At 44.6% G+C, this 18,774-nt stretch overlaps 1 protein-coding gene across 1 annotated transcript in view; it reads left to right on the top strand.

Moving 5' to 3' along the window:
* Nucleotides 1-18,513, top strand: part of GAP43 (growth associated protein 43) — a 183,021-nt gene extending 164,508 nt beyond the window's left edge. Inside the window, exon 3 of the mRNA XM_077293712.1 lies at nucleotides 17,645-18,513. Coding sequence (XP_077149827.1) covers nucleotides 17,645-17,733 — 89 coding nt within the window. The 3' untranslated portion in view covers nucleotides 17,734-18,513. The remainder of the gene's footprint in view (nucleotides 1-17,644) is intronic.
* The last annotated feature ends 261 nt before the right edge of the window (nucleotides 18,514-18,774 follow it).

Below are 18,774 nucleotides of genomic sequence, written 5' to 3' on the forward strand. Positions count from 1 at the left end.
TTTTTTTTTTTTTTCTTTATTCAGGATTTTTTTTTTTTTGCTAGGAAGAGAAACTAAACTTATATGATATTTCATACCATATCGTGACAATTCAGGATTTTTTTTTCTTTTTTTTTTTACACATGTTAATATTTTTTTTTAAACTTTTTAATTTGTTCCAGGGTGGGACATCACTTTATAGTGTCAGATCGCTGATCTGACACTTTGCAAAGCACTGTGTCAGATCAGCGATCTGACAGGCACTGCAGGAGGGTTTCTGGTGCCTGCTCTCAGCAGGCGCTTGCAAGCCACCTCCCTGCAGAACCCGAAAGAACCCCGCGGCCATCTTGGATCCAGAGCCTGCAGGGAGGAGGATGGAGGGTCTCAGGGAAGCACGCAGGGAGCCCCCTCCCTGCGCGATGCTTCCCTATGTCGCCGGAACGCTGTGATCATGTTTGATCGCAGTGTTCCAGGGGTTAATGTGCCGGGAGCGGTCCGTAATAATCAGCTGACACCTGGGATAGCCGTGAGCTATCTGCCGTGAGTTCGTCAGATCGCCTATGATGTACTATCCCGTCACTGGGAATTAATTCCCAGGTCACCTCGACGGGATAGTACGTCAGATGGCAGATGGTATTAAAGAACTGAAAAGTCTCATTTGTGGAATTTGCAGCATTAGGAGGTCACATTCACTGAATAAAAAAGCTATTTAACTCTAAAACCTCCTACCAGGCCAAGTTACATGTACATAGGAGCCTTCTTTGATGTCACCATCACAATTCTTACATCCATTGAACTTGTGAGTTTTCGGAGAGTTTCTGCTTGTATTACTTTGCCTCCAGAGCTGCTGTTTGGATGTGAACTTCCTCCCACCCTCATAGATCTTTTGCTTGATGATCCTCCAAAGGTTCTCTATAGGGTTGAGGTCAGAGGAAGATGGTGGCCGCACCATGAGTTTATCTCCTTTTATGCCCATAGCAGCCAGTGACTCAGAGGTTTCTTTTCAGCATGAGATGGTGCATTGTCAGCATGAAGATGAGTTTGTTCCTGAAGGCACGTTTCTGCATTCTATGCCATGGAAGAAAGTTGTAAGTCAGAAACTCTATACACTTTGCAGAGGTCATTTTTCAACCTTCAGGAACCTTTAAAGGGCCCTACCAGCTGTTTTCCCATGATTCCGACCCAAAACATGACTCCTCCACCTCCTTGCTGACGTCGCAGCCTTGGGACATGGTGGCCATCCACCAATCATCCACTGCTCCATCCATCTGGACCATCCAGGGTTGCGCGACACCCTCAGTAAATAAGACTGTTTGAAAAGTATTCTTCATGTATGTCTGGGCCCACTGCAACCATTTCTGCTTGTGAACACTGTTTAGGGGTGGCCGAATAGTAAGTTTATGCACCACAGCAAGCCTTTGAAGGATCCTACACCTTGAGGTTCGAGGGACTCCAGACGCACCAGCAGCTTCAAATAACTGTTTGCTGCTTTGTAATGGTATTTTGGCAGCTGCTCTCTTAATCCAATGAATTTGTCTGGCAGAAACCTTCCTCATTATGCCTTTATCTGCATGAACTCTGTTTGTGCTCTGTTTCAGTCACAAATCTCATCAGAGTATGATGATCACTCTTAAGTTTTCGTAAAATATCTAATGTTTTCATCCCTTCACCAAGGCATTGCACTATTTAACGCTTTTCAACAGCAAAGAAATCCTTTTTAATTCCCTTATTGCTTGAAACCTGTGGCCTGCTTAATAATGTGGAACATCATTTTTAAGTAGTTTTCCTTTAATTAGAATCACCTGGAAAACTAATTATCACGTGTTTAAGATTGATTTCAGTGATCTATTGAGCCATGAGACACAGTACCATCCATGAATTTATTTGAAAAACAAAAAAAAAAAATCTTTATGACACTTAAATCAAATTTGCATAATAATTTGGAACACAGTGTAGTGATGGATAAGAGGCATTCTCAGTGATGTCACCGCTGAGCTCTGGTGATGAATAGGAGGTATTCTCAGTAATGCCACTGCTGATCTCTGGTCACCTCTGATGTCTACTGATGGCATTCTCATTGATCATAGAATCCAACAATGGTAGAGTTGGAAGGGACCTCTTGGGACATCTTGTCCAACCCCTTGCTCAATGCAGGATTCACTAAACCATCTCAGAAAGATGTCTGTTCAGCCTCTGTTTGGAGACTTCCATTGAAGGAGAACTCACCACCTCTTGTGGCAGCCTTTTCCACTCTTTGATCACCCTCACTGTCAAAAAGTTTAATCTGTATCTTCTCCCTTCTATTTTCATTAGTAGAGGGGGATAATTACTTCACTTGATCTAGACTCTGTGCTTCTCTTAATGCATCCTAAAACGGTGTGTGCCTTTTTTGCAGCTGCACCACACTGTTGACTTATGTACAGTCTGTGATCTATTAGTATAGTTAAGTCTTTTTCCACACATGCTGTTGCTTAGTTCTATTCCTCCCATTAGGTAGATATAATTTTTGTTTTTCATGTCTAGATGTAGAATTTTGCATTTCCCCCTGTTAAATACCATTCTATTAGTTGCTTCACATTATTCAAGCTTATCTAGATCCTTCTGAATCCATTCTTGGTCTTTTCTAGTGTTAGCTATCCCTCTTAGCTTTCCATCGTCTGAAAATTTGATTAGTTTACCTTCAGTTCCCTTATCTAGATCATTTTTAAAAATGTTGAACAACACTGGGGTCAGGACAGAGCCTTGTGGTACTGCACTGGAAACACTCTTCCAATTGGATGTACAACCATTTATCACCAGTCTATTAGTACGATCACTGAGCCAGTTATGAATCCACCTAACGGTAGCCTTGTCAATCCCATACTTGGTCATTTTTTCGATAAGGATAGTTTGAGATACTTTATCATCTGCTTTGCTGAAGTTGAGATATACTTTATCTACCACATTTCCGTGATCCACCCAGTCAGTGATTCCATCACAGATGGAATTTAGATTAGTCTGGCATGGCTTGTTTGCTACAAACCCATGCTGGCTCTGGTTAATTACTGTAATAAAATAAATATCAAAATGTATATTCTATGCAAAATGCAAAAGAATAAAAAACTAAAGTAAAAAAACTTGAGCAGAGAGGTCGACAAGTTTATAGCCTTGCGCTTAATTGTTTAACTGTTCTTTTATTAATGGTGGGCTTTCTGTGTCTTAGGCCGGCGTCACACTTGGCGTAAGACAATACACCACGTATTATACGTCCGCACTACAGCCGTAATACGGAGAAATGTTCCCAAAATATTGATCCGTAGTCAGGGTGTGTCAGCGTATTTTGCGCATGGCATCCTGTTGTGAACTATAGTTCTTGGCTCCCTCTTGTGGTCATTAGCGGTATGGCATTTTGAGTGTCTTTCCCCAGGTTGGCACTCACCTGCTTCGTTTGGCCTGGGTGTGCCTATATAAGCTTCCTGGATACTCTGTATTGTGCCTGGATTCGTTGTTATCAGACCTTGTCTGTTTTCTCCTGTCTCCTGGTCTCCTGATTTTGCAAGATAAGCTAAGTCCTGCTTTCTTATTTTTTGTGCATTTGAATTTCCCTTATTTTGTTCCAGCTTTGTTTATAATGTGATTGCTGATTTTGCTGGAAGCTCAAGGGGGGCTGTTATTCTCCCCCCACACCGTTAGTCGGTGCGGGGGTTCTTGGATATTCAGCGTGGATATTTTGTAGGGTTTTTTGCTGACCGTATAAGTCATCTTTCTATTTTCTGCTATTAAAACACCATTGGAGGAAAAACTCCACTAAACTCAAAAAAAACACCAGAACACAGGCATGCTTACCTGTTCAAGGCCTCCAACAATTGCACTATCCAGGGTGCACCAGGCCCAAGTATTGTTGGAGGCCTTGAACAGGTAAGCATGCCTGTGTTCTGGTATTTTCTGCTATTAGTCAGTGGGCCTCTCTTTGCTAAATCTAGTTCATTCTTACGTTTGTCATTTCTTCTTACCTCACCGTTATTATTTGTGGGGGGCTTGTATTATAACTTTGGGGTCCTTTCTCTTGAGGCAAGAGAGGTCTTATTTTCTCTGAAAGGGTTAGTTAGTTCTCCGGCTGGCACGAGACGTCTAGAACCAACGTAGGTACGTTCCCCGGCTGCTGCTAGTTGTTTGTGTTAGGATCAGGTATACGGTCAGCCTAGTTACCACTTCCCTATGAGCTGGTTTTTGTGTTTGCAGACTTAGCTGGTACTCCTGAGATCCTTTGCCATTAGGATCATAACAGTAATCCAGGCCTAGAAGTGCATTGCTGAAGCGGGACTATAAGAAAAGAAGTCTGAGTTTTTTTTGTTTTTTTTTCTTCCTCCCCTTTATCTCTGAGTGGCTTGAAGCTCTGCTGCAGACATGAATGTTCAGACTCTGATTACTAGTGTGAATCAGCTTGCTGCACGTGTGCAGGGCATTCAGGATTTTGTTATTAGCAGTCCTATGTCAGAACCTAAGATACCTATTCCTGACCTGTTCTCTGGAGATCGATTTAAATTTGGGAATTTTAGGAATAATTGTAAATTGTTTCTATCTTTGAGACCTCGTTCGTCTGGAGACTCAGCTCAACAAGTTAAAATTGTTATCTCCTTCTTGCGTGGCGACCCTCAGGATTGGGCTTTCTCATTGGCGCCAGGAGATCCGGCATTGGCAAATATTGATGCGTTTTTTCTGGCGCTCGGATTGCTTTATGAGGAGCCCAATCTTGAAATAAAGGCAGAAAAAGCATTGCTGGCTATCTCTCAGGGCCAGGATGAAGCTGAGGTGTACTGCCAAAAATTTCGGAAATAGTCCGTGCTTACTCAATGGAATGAGTGTGCTCTGGCCGCAAATTTCAGAAATGGCCTTTCTGAAGCCATTAAGAATGTGATCGTGGGTTTTCCCATTCCTACAAGTCTGAATGATTCTATGGCTCTGGCCATCCAGGTTGATCGGCGTTTGCGGGAGCGCAAAACTGCTAATCCTCTGGTGGTGTTGTCTGAACGGACACCTGACTCAATGCAATGTGATAGAATCCTGACTAGAACCGAACGGCAAAATCATAGGCGTCAGAATGGGTTGTGTTTTTACTGTGGTGATTCTACACATGTTATATCAGCATGCTCTAAACGCCTAACAAGGGTTGTTAGTCCTGTCGCCATTGGTAATTTACAGCCTAAGTTCATTTTGTCTGTGACTTTGATTTGCTCATTATCTTCCTACCCTGTTATGGCATTTGTGGATTCAGGTGCTGCCCTGAGTGTTATGGATTTATCGTTTGCCAAGAGCTGTGGTTTTGTCCTAGAGCCTTTAGAAAATCCTATTCCTCTTAGAGGAATTGATGCTACGCCATTGGCGGAGAATAAACCGCAGTATTGGACACAAGTGACCATGTGCATGTCTCCTGAACATCGGGAGGTAATTCGTTTTCTTGTTTTGCATAAAATGCAGGATTTGGTCGTTCTGGGTCTGCCATGGTTACAGACCCATAATCCAGTTTTGGATTGGAAGGCAATGTCCGTGTCAAGTTGGGGTTGTCAGGGAATTCATTGCGTTTCCTCGTCGGTGTCTATTGCTTCTTCTACTCCTTCTGAAGTCCCTGAGTATTTGTTGGACTATCAGGATGTATTCAGTGAGTCCAGGTCCAGTGCTCTTCCTCCTCATAGGGACTGTGACTGCGCTATAGATTTGATTCCTGGTAGTAGATTTCCTAAGGGACGACTATTTAATCTGTCTGTACCTGAGCATGCCGCGATGCGTTCATATATCAAGGAGTCTCTGGAGAAGGGGCATATTCGTCCATCCTCTTCCCCTCTTGGTGCGGGATTCTTTTTTGTGGCCAAGAAAGACGGCTCTTTGAGACCGTGTATAGACTATCGGCTTTTGAATAAAATCACTGTCAAATTTCAGTATCCTTTGCCACTATTGTCGGACTTGTTTGCCCGGATTAAGGGTGCCAAGTGGTTCACCAAGATAGATCTTCGCAGTGCGTACAACCTTGTGCGCATTAAGCAGGGAGATGAATGGAAAACTGCGTTCAATACGCCCGAAGGTCATTTTGAGTACTTGGTGATGCCTTTTGGGCTCTCTAATGCTCCTTCAGTGTTTCAATCCTTTATGCATGACATCTTCCGGAAGTATCTAGATAAATTTGTGATTGTTTATCTGGATGACATTTTAGTTTTTTCTGATGATTGGGATTCTCATGTAAAGCAGGTCAGGATGGTGTTTCAGGTTTTGCGTGATAATGCTTTGTTTGTGAAGGGCTCAAAGTGTCTCTTTGGAGTGCAGAAGGTTTCCTTTTTGGGTTTTATTTTCGCCCCTTCTACTGTGGAGATGGACCCAGTCAAGGTCCGAGCTATTCATGATTGGACTCAACCCACGTCCGTTAAGAGTCTTCAGAAGTTCTTGGGTTTTGCTAATTTCTACCGTTGTTTTATTGCTAATTTCTCTAGCATTGTAAAACCTCTGACGGATATGACCAAGAAAGGTTCTGATGTTGCTAATTGGGCTCCTGCGGCCGTGGAGGCTTTCCGGGAGCTGAAGCGCCGGTTTACTTCGGCGCCTGTTTTGTGCCAGCCTGATGTCTCACTTCCCTTTCAGGTTGAAGTAGACGCTTCTGAGATCGGTGCAGGGGCTGTTTTGTCGCAGAAAGGCTCTGGTTGCTCTGTGATGAGACCATGTGCTTTTTTTTCTAGGAAGTTTTCGCCTGCTGAGCGGAACTATGATGTTGGTAATCGGGAGTTGTTGGCCATGAAGTGGGCATTTGAGGAGTGGCGTCATTGGCTCGAGGGAGCTAAGCATCGTGTGGTGGTCTTGACTGATCATAAAAATCTGATGTACCTCGAGTCCGCTAAACGCCTGAATCCTAGACAGGCTCGTTGGTCGTTGTTTTTCTCCCGTTTTGACTTTGTGGTCTCGTACCTGCCTGGTTCAAAGAATGTGAAGGCTGATGCTCTTTCTAGGAGTTTTGTGCCTGACTCTCCTGGAGTCGCAGAGCCAGCGGGTATTCTTAAAGAGGGAGTAATCTTGTCAGCCATTTCTCCTGATTTGCGACGTGTGTTGCAGAGATTTCAGGCTGGTAGACCTGACTCTTGCCCACCTGACAGACTGTTTGTTCCTGATAAATGGACCAGTAGAGTTATGTCGTGAATCCCCAATGGCTAGGGATAGCACAGGACAAGCAAAGTACAAATAAATAACGGACGAGCTCTAGGGTGATGGAACCTGGGCTGACCGCTGCCCTACGCCTGACAAACGCAACTAGAGATAGCCAGGGAGCGTGCCTACGTTGGTTCTAGACGCCACGCACCAGCCTAAGAGCTAACTAGTACTGCAGAGAAAATAAGACCTCACTTGCCTCCAGAGGAATGAACCCCAAAAGATATAGTTGCCCCCTCACATGTATTGACGGTGAAATGAGAGGAAGGCACACACATAGAGATGATATATATAGCTTTAGCAAATTGAGGCCCGCTGTAAACTAGAAAGCAGAAAGATACAAAAGGGGACTGAGCGGTCAGCAAAAAACCCTAATCAAAAATACCATCCTGAGATTACAAGAACCCATGTGCCAACTCATGGCACATGGGGAGAACCTCAGTCCACTAGAGCTACCAGCTAGCATAGAGACATAATAAGCAAGCTGGACAAAAAACCAAACAACTGAAAATCAGCACTTAGCTTATCCTGAAAGATCTGGGAGCAGGTAGGCAGGAACCAAACAGAGCACATCTGAATACATTGATAGCCGGCAAGGGAATGACAGAAAGGCCAGGTAAAATAGGAAACACCCAGCCTCTGATGGACAGGTGGAAACCAAAGGCCGCAACCCACCAAAGTCACCCAGTACCAGCAGCAACCACCAGAGGGAGCCCACAAACAGAATCCACAACAGTACCCCCCCCTTGAGGAGGGGTCACCGAACCCTCACGAGAACCTCCAGGGCGATCAGGGTGAGCTCTATGGAAGGCGCGAACCAAATCAGTCGCATGAACATCGGAGGCGACCACCCAGGAATTATCCTCCTGACCATAACCCTTCCACTTAACCAAATACTGGAGTTTGCGTCTGGAAACACGAGAATCCAAGATCTTCTCAACAACATACTCCAATTCTCCCTCCACCAGCACCGGAGCAGGAGGCTCAACCGAAGGAACAACGGGCACCTCATACCTCCGCAACAAAGACCGATGGAACACATTATGAATAGCAAACGATGCTGGGAGATCCAAACGAAAAGATACAGGGTTAAGAATCTCCGAGATCCTATAAGGACCGATGAACCGAGGCTTGAACTTAGGAGAAGAGACCTTCATAGGGACAAAACGAGAAGACAACCACACCAAATCCCCAACAAGAAGTCGGGGACCCACGCGGCGACGGCGATTAGCAAACTGCTGAGTCTTCTCCTGAGATAACTTCAAATTGTCCACCACCTGATTCCAAATCTGATGTAGCCTGTCCACCACCACGTCCACTCCAGGACAATCCGAAGACTCCACCTGACCAGAGGAAAAACGAGGATGAAACCCCGAATTACAAAAAAAAAGGAGAGACCAACGTGGCAGAACTAGCCCGATTATTAAGAGCAAATTCGGCCAGTGGCAAAAAAGCAACCCAGTCATCTTGATCAGCAGAAACAAAACACCTCAAATAAGTTTCCAAGGTCTGATTAGTTCGCTCCGTCTGGCCATTCGTCTGAGGATGGAATGCAGACGAAAAAGACAAATCAATGCCCATCTTGGCACAAAACGTCCGCCAAAATCTAGACACAAACTGGGATCCCCTGTCAGAAACGATATTCTCCGGAATCCCATGCAAACGAACCACGTTCTGAAAAAATAAAGGGACCAACTCAGAGGAGGAGGGCAACTTAGGCAAGGGCACCAAATGAACCATCTTAGAAAAGCGGTCACACACAACCCAGATAACGGACATTTTCTGTGAAACCGGGAGATCAGAAATAAAATCCATGGAAATGTGCGTCCAAGGCCTCTTCGGGATGGGCAAGGATAACAACAACCCACTGGCCCGAGAACAGCAAGGCTTAGCTCGAGCACACACTTCACAAGACTGCACAAAGGTACGCACATCCCTAGACAAGGAAGGCCACCAAAAAGACCTGGCCACCAAGTCTCTAGTACCAAATATTCCAGGATGACCAGCCAACACAGAAGAATGGACCTCGGAGATGACTACTGGTCCAATCATCCGGGACAAACAGTCTTTCTGGTGGACAACGATCCGGTTTATCCACCTGAAACTCCTGCAATGCACGTCGCAAGTCTGGGGATACGGCGGACAATATTACCCCATCCCTAAGGATACCAGTAGGCCCAGAGTCTCCAGGAGAGTCAGGCACAAAACTCCTGGAAAGAGCATCTGCCTTCACATTCTTTGAACCTGGCAGGTATGAAACCACGAAATCGAAACGAGAAAAAAACAACGACCAACGAGCCTGTCTAGGATTCAAACGCCTGGCAGACTCAAGGTAAATGAGATTCTTGTGATCAGTCAAGACCACCACACGATGTTTAGCACCCTCAAGCCAATGACGCCACTCCTCAAATGCCCACTTCATGGCCAAAAGCTCCCGATTACCCACATCATAATTGCGCTCGGCGGGCGAGAATTTTCTAGAGAAGAATGCACATGGCTTCATCACCGAGCCATTAGAACTTCTCTGTGACAAAACCGCCCCCGCTCCAATCTCGGAAGCATCAACCTCAACCTGAAAAGGAAGTGAAACATCTGGTTGACACAACACAGGAGCAGAAGAAAACCGGCGCTTAAGTTCCTGAAAGGCCTCCACGGCCGCAGGAGACCAATCAGCAACATCAGCACCCTTTTTAGTCAAATCAGTCAAAGGTTTAACAATACTGGAAAAATTAGCAATGAACCGACGATAAAAATTAGCAAACCCCAAGAACTTCTGAAGGCTCTTAACAGATGTAGGTTGTGTCCAGTCACAAATAGCCTGAACCTTGACGGGATCCATCTCAATAGTAGAAGGAGAAAAAATGTACCCCAAAAAAGAAATCTTCTGGACTCCGAAGAGACACTTTGAGCCCTTCACAAACAGAGAATTGGCCCGCAGAACCTGAAACACCTTCCTGACCTGTAGAACATGAGACTCCCAGTCATCAGAAAACACCAAAATATCATCCAAATACACAATCATAAACTTATCCAGATATTCACGGAAAATATTGTGCATAAAGGACTGAAAGACTGACGGAGCATTGGAGAGTCCAAAAGGCATTACCAAATACTCAAAATGGCCCTCAGGCGTATTAAATGCGGTTTTCCACTCATCACCCTGTTTTATCCGCACCAGATTATACGCACCGCGAAGATCTATCTTAGTGAACCACCTAGCCCCCTTAATGCGAGCAAACTAATCAGTTAATAATGGCAATGGATACTGATATTTGACTGTAATCTTATTCAGAAGGCGATAATCTATACAAGGCCTCAGGGAACCATCTTTTTTTGCCACGAAAAAAAACCCTGCTCCCAGAGGGGACGAAGATGGACGAATATGTCCCTTTTCCAAGGACTCCTTAATATAATTCCGCATAGCAGTATGCTCTGGCAGTGACAGATTAAATAAACGACCCTTAGGGAACTTACTGCCAGGAATCAATTCTATAGCACAGTCACAATCTCTATGAGGAGGGAGCGAATTGAGCTTGGGCTCCTCAAAAACATCCCTATAGTCAGACAAAAACTCAGGGATCTCAGAAGGAGTAGATGAAGCAATTGAAATCGGAGGTGCATCACCATGAACCCCCTGACATCCCCAGCTTAACACAGACATTGTTTTCCAGTCCAGGACAGGATTATGAGTTTGTAACCATGGCAGACCAAGCACTAGTACATCATGTAAATTATACAGTACAAGGAAGCGAATCACCTCCTGATGAACGGGAGTCATGCGCATGGTCACTTGTGTCCAGTACTGCGGTTTATTCATAGCCAATGGTGTAGAGTCAATTCCCTTCAGAGGAATAGGAACTTCCAGAGGCTCCAGACTAAAACCGCAGCGTTTAGCAAATGACCAATCCATAAGACTCAGGGCAGCGCCCGAATCCACATAGGCATCGACGGAAATGGAAGACAGTGAAAAAATCAGAGTCACAGACAAAATGAACTTAGGCTGCAGAGTACCAATGGCAAAAGATTTATCAACCCTTTTTGTGCGTTTAGAGCATGCTGATATAACATGAGCTGAATCACCACAATAAAAACACAATCCATTTTTCCGCCTATAATTTTGCCGTTCACTTCTGGACTGAATTCTATCACATTGCATAGTCTCAGGTGCCTGTTCAGAAGACACCGCCAACTGGTGCACGGGTTTGCGCTCCCGTAAACGCCGATCAATCTGAATGGCCATAGCCATAGACTCATTCAGACCTGTAGGCGTAGGGAACCCCACCATAATATCCTTAATGGCCTCAGAAAGACCATTTCTGAAGTTTGCAGCCAGGGCGCACTCATTCCACTGAGTAAGCACCGACCATTTCCGAAATTTTTGACAATATATTTCCGCTTCATCATGCCCCTGAGAGAGGGCTAATAAAGTCTTTTCAGCCTGAATCTCCAGGTTGGGTTCCTCATAGAGCAATCCCAATGCCAGAAAAAACGCATCCACACTGAGCAATGCAGGATCCCCTGGTGCCAATGCAAATGCCCAATTCTGAGGGTCGCCCCGCAGGAAAGATATTACAATCTTGACCTGTTGAGCAGGATCTCCAGAGGAGCGAGATTTTAAAGAAAGAAACAATTTACAATTATTCCTGAAATTCAGGAAGGTAGATCTATCTCCAGAAAAGAACTCAAGGAATAGGAATTCTAGGTTCAGACATGGGAGTGTGAACAACAAAATCCTGTATGTTTTGAACTTTTGCCGCGAGATTACTCAGGCTGGAAGCCAAACTCTGGACATCCATGTTAAACAGCTAAGATCAGAGCCATACAAGGGTTAAGAGGAGGTAAGAAGCAGCTAGACAGCAATTAAGGGCTAGGCAGCAAAACTCTGAAGGGAAAAAAAAAAAAAAAAATTTCCCTTAAACACTTCTATTTCTCCTGCTTCAGCCCAAAATATTAACACTTTGTGGGCCGGCTATACTGTCGTGAATCCCCAATGGCTAGGGATAGCACAGGACAAGCAAAGTACAAATAAATAACGGACGAGCTTTAGGGTGATGGAACCTGGGCTGACCGCTGCCCTACGCCTGACAAACGCAACTAGAGATAGCCAGGGAGCGTGCCTACGTTGGTTCTAGACGCCACGCACCAGCCTAAGAGCTAACTAGTACTGCAGAGAAAATAAGACCTCACTTGCCTCCAGAGGAATGAACCCCAAAAGATATAGTTGCCCCCTCACATGTATTGACGGTGAAATGAGAGGAAGGCACACACATAGAGATGATATATATAGCTTTAGCAAATTGAGGCCCGCTGTAAACTAGAAAGCAGAAAGATACAAAAGGGGACTGAGCGGTCAGCAAAAAACCCTAATCAAAAATACCATCCTGAGATTACAAGAACCCATGTGCCAACTCATGGCACATGGGGAGAACCTCAGTCCACTAGAGCTACCAGCTAGCATAGAGACATAATAAGCAAGCTGGACAAAAAACCAAACAACTGAAAATCAGCACTTAGCTTATCCTGAAAGATCTGGGAGCAGGTAGGCAGGAACCAAACAGAGCACATCTGAATACATTGATAGCCGGCAAGGGAATGACAGAAAGGCCAGGTAAAATAGGAAACACCCAGCCTCTGATGGACAGGTGGAAACCAAAGGCCGCAACCCACCAAAGTCACCCAGTACCAGCAGCAACCACCAGAGGGAGCCCACAAACAGAATCCACAACAGTTATTTCCGAGGTTCATTCCTCAGTGTTGGCAGGGCATCCTGGGATTTTTGGTACCAGAGATTTGGTGGCTAGGTCCTTTTGGTGGCCGTCCCTGTCGCGGGATGTGCGATCTTTTGTGCAGTCCTGTGGGATTTGTGCTCGGGCTAAGCCTTGCTGTTCTCGTGCCAGCGGGTTACTTTTGCCCTTGCCCGTCCCGAAGAGGCCTTGGACGCACATTTCCATGGATTTCATTTCAGATCTTCCGGTGTCTCAAGGAATGTCTGTCATCTGGGTGGTCTGTGATCGTTTTTCCAAGATGGTCCATTTGGTGCCCTTGCCTAAGTTGCATTCCTCTTCCGATTTGGTTCCTTTGTTCTTTCAGAATGTGGTTTATTTGCACGGCATTCCTGAGAATATCGTGTCTGACAGAGGATCCCAGTTTGTGTCCAGATTCTGGCGATCCTTTTGTGCTAGGATGGGCATCGATTTGTCATTTTCATCTGCCTTTCATCCTCAGACTAATGGCCAAACGGAGCGAACTAATCAGACGCTGGAGGCTTATTTGAGATGTTTTGTTTCCGCGGATCAGGATGATTGGGTGACTTTCTTGCCACTGGCTGAGTTTGCCCTTAATAATCGGGCAAGTTCCGCTACTTTGGTTTCGCCATTTTTCTGCAACTCTGGTTTTCATCCGCGGTTTTCCTCGGGTCATGTTGAACCTTCTGACTGTCCTGGGGTGGATTCCGTGGTGGATAGGTTGCAGCGGATTTGGAATCTTGTGGTGGACAACTTGAAGTTGTCACAGGAGAAGGCTCAGCACTTTGCCAACCGCCACCGCGGTGTGGGTCCCCGACTTCGTGTTGGGGATTTGGTTTGGTTGTCTTCTCGGTATGTCCCTCTGAAGGTTTCCTCTCCTAAGTTTAAGCCTCGCTTTATTGGTCCTTATAAAATTTTGGAAGTCCTTAATCCGGTGTCGTTTCGTTTGGATCTTCCGGTGTCGTTTGCCATTCACAATGTGTTCCATAGGTCTTTGTTACGGCGGTACATGGTGCCTATGGTTCCTGCTGTTGAGCCTCCTGCTCCGGTGTTGGTTGAGGGCGAGTTGGAGTATGTGGTGGAGAAGATCTTGGACTCTCGTCTCTCTAGACGGAGGCTTCAGTATCTGGTCAAATGGAAGGGCTATGGTCAGGAGGACAATTCCTGGGTGGTTGCCTCTGATGTTCATGCGGCCGATTTGGTTCGTGCCTTTCACGCTGCTCATCCTGATCGCCCTGGTGGTCTTGGTGAGGGTTCGGTGACCCCTCCTTAAAGGGGGGGTACTGTTGTGAACTATAGTTCTTGGCTCCCTCTTGTGGTCATTAGCGGTATGGCATTTTGAGTGTCTTTCCCCAGGTTGGCACTCACCTGCTTCGTTTGGCCTGGGTGTGCCTATATAAGCTTCCTGGATACTCTGTATTGTGCCTGGATTCGTTGTTATCAGACCTTGTCTGTTTTCTCCTGTCTCCTGGTCTCCTGATTTTGCAAGATAAGCTAAGTCCTGCTTTCTTATTTTTTGTGCATTTGAATTTCCCTTATTTTGTTCCAGCTTTGTTTATAATGTGATTCCTGATTTTGCTGGAAGCTTAAGGGGGGCTGTTATCCTCCCCCCACACCGTTAGTCGGTGCGGGGGTTCTTGGATATTCAGCGTGGATATTTTGTAGGGTTTTTTGCTGACCGTATAAGTCATCTTTCTATTTTCTGCTATTAGTCAGTGGGCCTCTCTTTGCTAAATCTAGTTCATTCTTACGTTTGTCATTTCTTCTTACCTCACCGTTATTATTTGTTGGGGGCTTGTATTATAACTTTGGGGTCCTTTCTCTTGAGGCAAGAGAGGTCTTATTTTCTCTGAAAGGGTTAGTTAGTTCTCCGGCTGGCGCGAGACGTCTAGAACCAACGTAGGTACGTTCCCCGGCTGCTGCTAGTTGTTTGTGTTAGGATCAGGTATACGGTCAGCCTAGTTACCACTTCCCTATGAGCTGTTTTTTGTGTTTGCAGACTTAGCTGGTACTCCTGAGATCCTCTGCCATTAGGATCATAACAGCATCCTCCGTATGTAATCCGTATGGCATCCGTACTGCGAGATTTTCGCGCAGGCTTGCAAAACCGACATCTAATGGATTTATGTGCTCAAATGTTCGGGAAAACATATATACATTATATATATATATATATATATATATATATATATATATATATATATATATATATATATATATATATATATATATATATATATACATATATATATATTCTGTATTTATATTTACTTCAGCGCGATATCTGTGAAAAGCCGGTAATTCAATTGCCGGCTTTTCATTTCTCCTGCACAAACCCGACAGGATATGAGACATGGTTTTCATACAGTAAACCATCTCATATCCCGTTTTTTTTTTGCATATTCCACACTACTAATGTTAGTAGTGTGTATGTGCAAAATTTCAGCGCTGTAGCTGCTGAAATAAAGGGTTAAATGGCGGAAAAAATTGGCGTGGGCTCCCGCGCAATTTTCTCCGCCAGAATGGTAAAGCCAGTGACTGAGGGCAGATATTAATAGCCAGGAGAGGGTCCATGGTTATTGGCCCCCCCGTGGCTACAAACATCTGCCCCCAGCCACCCCAGAAAAGGCACATCTGGAAGATGCGCCTATTCTGGCACTTGGCCACTCTCTTCCCACTCCCTGTAGCAGTGGGCTATGGGGTAATGAAGGGTTAATGCCACCTTGCTATTGTAAGGTGACATTAAGCCAGATTAATAATGGAGAGGCGTCAATCATGACACCTATCCATTATTAATCCAATTGTATGAAAGGGTTAAAAAACACACACACATGATTAAAAAGTATTTTAATGAAATAAACACAGCGGTTGTTTTAATAATTTATTGCTCTCTCAATCCATTTGCAGACCCTCGCTTGGCAAAATAATAAACGCAAAAGATACATACCTTCTGATGTCCTATCACGTCCAACGAGGTAATCCATCTGAAGGGGTTAACTAATATTACAGGCACGAGCTGCGATAAACCACTCGCTCGTGCCTGTAATCCCCGGGTGCTGAAAGGAAAGCAGGATCTATACTTACATTCAGTCGCGGTGATGCGCCCCTGCTGGATGTTCTCATGAACTGCAGCCTGGGAACTTTTTCCCACGCTCCAGGTCATATGAGGACATCCACCAGGGGGCGCATCACCGCGACTGAAGGAAATGTAGGTCAATGACCTACATTTCCTTCATTCTCCGGGGAATTACAAGCACGAGCACACAGCTGCATTAGCAGGGCTCCTGCTTGTAAATTATTTTAACCCCTTCTGATGGATTACCTCGTGGGACGTGACGGTTCAGATGAGGGTATGTATCTTGTGCGTTTATTATTTTGCCAAGCGAGGGCCTGCAAATGGATTGAGAGAGCAATAAATTATTAAAACAACCGCTGTGTTTATTTCATTAAAATACTTTTAAATCATGTGTGTGTGTGTTTTTTAACCCTTTCAAACAATTGGATTAATAATGGATAGGTGTCATAATTGACGCCTCTCCATTATTAATCTGGCTTAATGTCACCTTACAATAGCAAGGTGGCATTAACCCTTCATTACCCCATATCCCACTGCTACACGGGAGTGGGAAGAGAGTGGCCAAGTGCCAGAATAGGCGCATCTTCCAGATGTGCCTTTTCTGGGGTGGCTGGGGGCAGATGTTTGTAGCCAGGGGGGACAATAACCATGGACCCTCTCCTGGCTATTAATATCTGCCCTCAGTCACTGGCTTTACCATTCTGGCGGAGAAAATTGTGCGGGAGCCCACACCAATTTTTTCCGCCATTTAACCCTTTATTTTAGCAGCTACAGTGCTGAAATTTTGCACATACACACTACTAACATTAGTAGTGTGGAATATGCAAAAAAAAGGGGATATGAGATGGTTTACTGTATGTAATCATGTCTCATATCCTGTCGGGTTTGGGAAGGAGAAATGAAAAGCTGGCAATTGAATTACCAGCTTTTCACTAACACCGCTGCGTATTTCTCGCAAGTCACACTGCTGGTCCGTGTGGAATCCGTATTTTTCTCGCCCCCATAGACTTTCATTGGCGATTTATTTGCGCAATACGCTGACAAACGCAGCATGCTGCGATTTTGTACGGCCGTAGAAAGCCGTATAATACTGAACCGTAATATACGGCTGATAGGAGAACAGAATAATTGTGCCGTTTATTTTGCGAGTTTTACGGACGTAGTTTCTGCGCTCTTACGTCCGTAAAACTCGCCAGTGTGACGCCGGCCTTAGTTGGGTGGTTTTGACCTATGTTGAGGAATGTAATGCTTTGGAGAAAATGAGGTTTGGGCTTGGAATGATTGTGTTTAATTTGAAGCAAATTATTAGTTCTGGCTTTGCTGTATATTTTGGAGATTTTACAAAAATTGCAGAAAAGTAGTAATTGTTTAGCGTCACTGCTCCTGTGGTCTCTGATAGTCCTGCAGTGGTTACATCTCATTTGGAAAACCAAATGCTTCAGCGGTGAAGGGCCATATACGTTAATGCTTAGGTTGGAGTTTGGCTGAAGCGCTCTTGTGAATCCTGCATCAGACATTATCATCTCAGGAGTGGTGGAGTCCACCGTAGTAGATGCACTGTACATTCCTTTCTCTCCTGAAATTTTTGTAAAATCCTACAAAGTAAAACTTTATATGGCACGCTGTGCTTCCATGGCATTTGTGAACACTTACAAATGTTTCCCATTTTATTTTCCAGATGATGTAGAAGGAACCAAACCTAGTGAAAGTGCCCAACAAGAAGAGGCGGCCAGTGAAGAGCCCAAGGTGGACCAAGAAAATGCCTGAACACATTGAAGTCCCTCCTGTTACTCTCCTCTTGGACTCCATCGTTCTTCCCTTCCGGCTCCTCCTTGACCTTTTCGATCCTCTTCCTCACGTGGGTTCCTCCACCTCACTCTCCCTTCTTCTTTCTCTATGTGGCAGACCATGTAAAAAAAAATGAAGTAAAATTTAAAAAAAGCAGGAAAGTTTCAGTCAAACAGTGTGGCTTAAACATTTTAAGTGTTTCTTGGTGTTGTTATGGCAAGTTTTCCAGTATGGTCCAATCCGATTCATTTTTGGACATTTCTTTCGCACTGTATCCGAGTTTAATTCCAGCTCCTTCGCTCTTCTCTCTTTCTCTCTGTTACACTGTGTGCAATGTTCCGTTAATCTATGGGTTACAAAATCAATCTGGTGAGTTTAAAAACAAAAAATACCGTCTCCGAGTTTGTCTTTTTTTTAAATATATAAATTTATTATTATTTTTTTAATTCTTGCTCCTCTTCAATGTGATGGAATGAACATCTGAAAAAATAATTCGCCCTCCCTACGGTTTGTTTTCCGAAATAAAGCGATGTGCCAATTAGCGTATATTACCGGCGGTCACCCGTGTGTTTTTCTTGTCCTGCTCACTGTCTTGACTTTGACTCCTTGGGAAATTTACAATGTCTGCCTATGTTTTCTATCGTACTCCAGATGTTAGTCCTATGTGTTGTGGATGAGGGTCACAGTCACTCGCAGGGCATTGAGAATGTATGGTCTGATTTTTGGAAAACACAGAGGAAATAAATAGTTTGATCTCCAGTTCTTGGCTGTGTCCTATGCAATGTGTTCCAACGCGTTTCATCTCTAACCGATGCCAAGGTTTTAATACAGATGAGTGAACTGATCCAGGTAATCAGAGTTCTATAACCAAGTCACCATTGGGTGAAGACTCATGGGATGGTTTGGTGCAATGACTGCCATTTTGAATAATCATTGTACCAATGAACTAGGAAATAGAATAGTGGATGACCGACTTAGTCATACCACAAACTACAGCACCCATAATTAAATATTCTGAGA

This window comes from Ranitomeya variabilis, chromosome 3 (genome assembly GCF_051348905.1).
Source record: "Ranitomeya variabilis isolate aRanVar5 chromosome 3, aRanVar5.hap1, whole genome shotgun sequence".
Lineage (NCBI taxonomy): Eukaryota > Metazoa > Chordata > Amphibia > Anura > Dendrobatidae > Ranitomeya > Ranitomeya variabilis.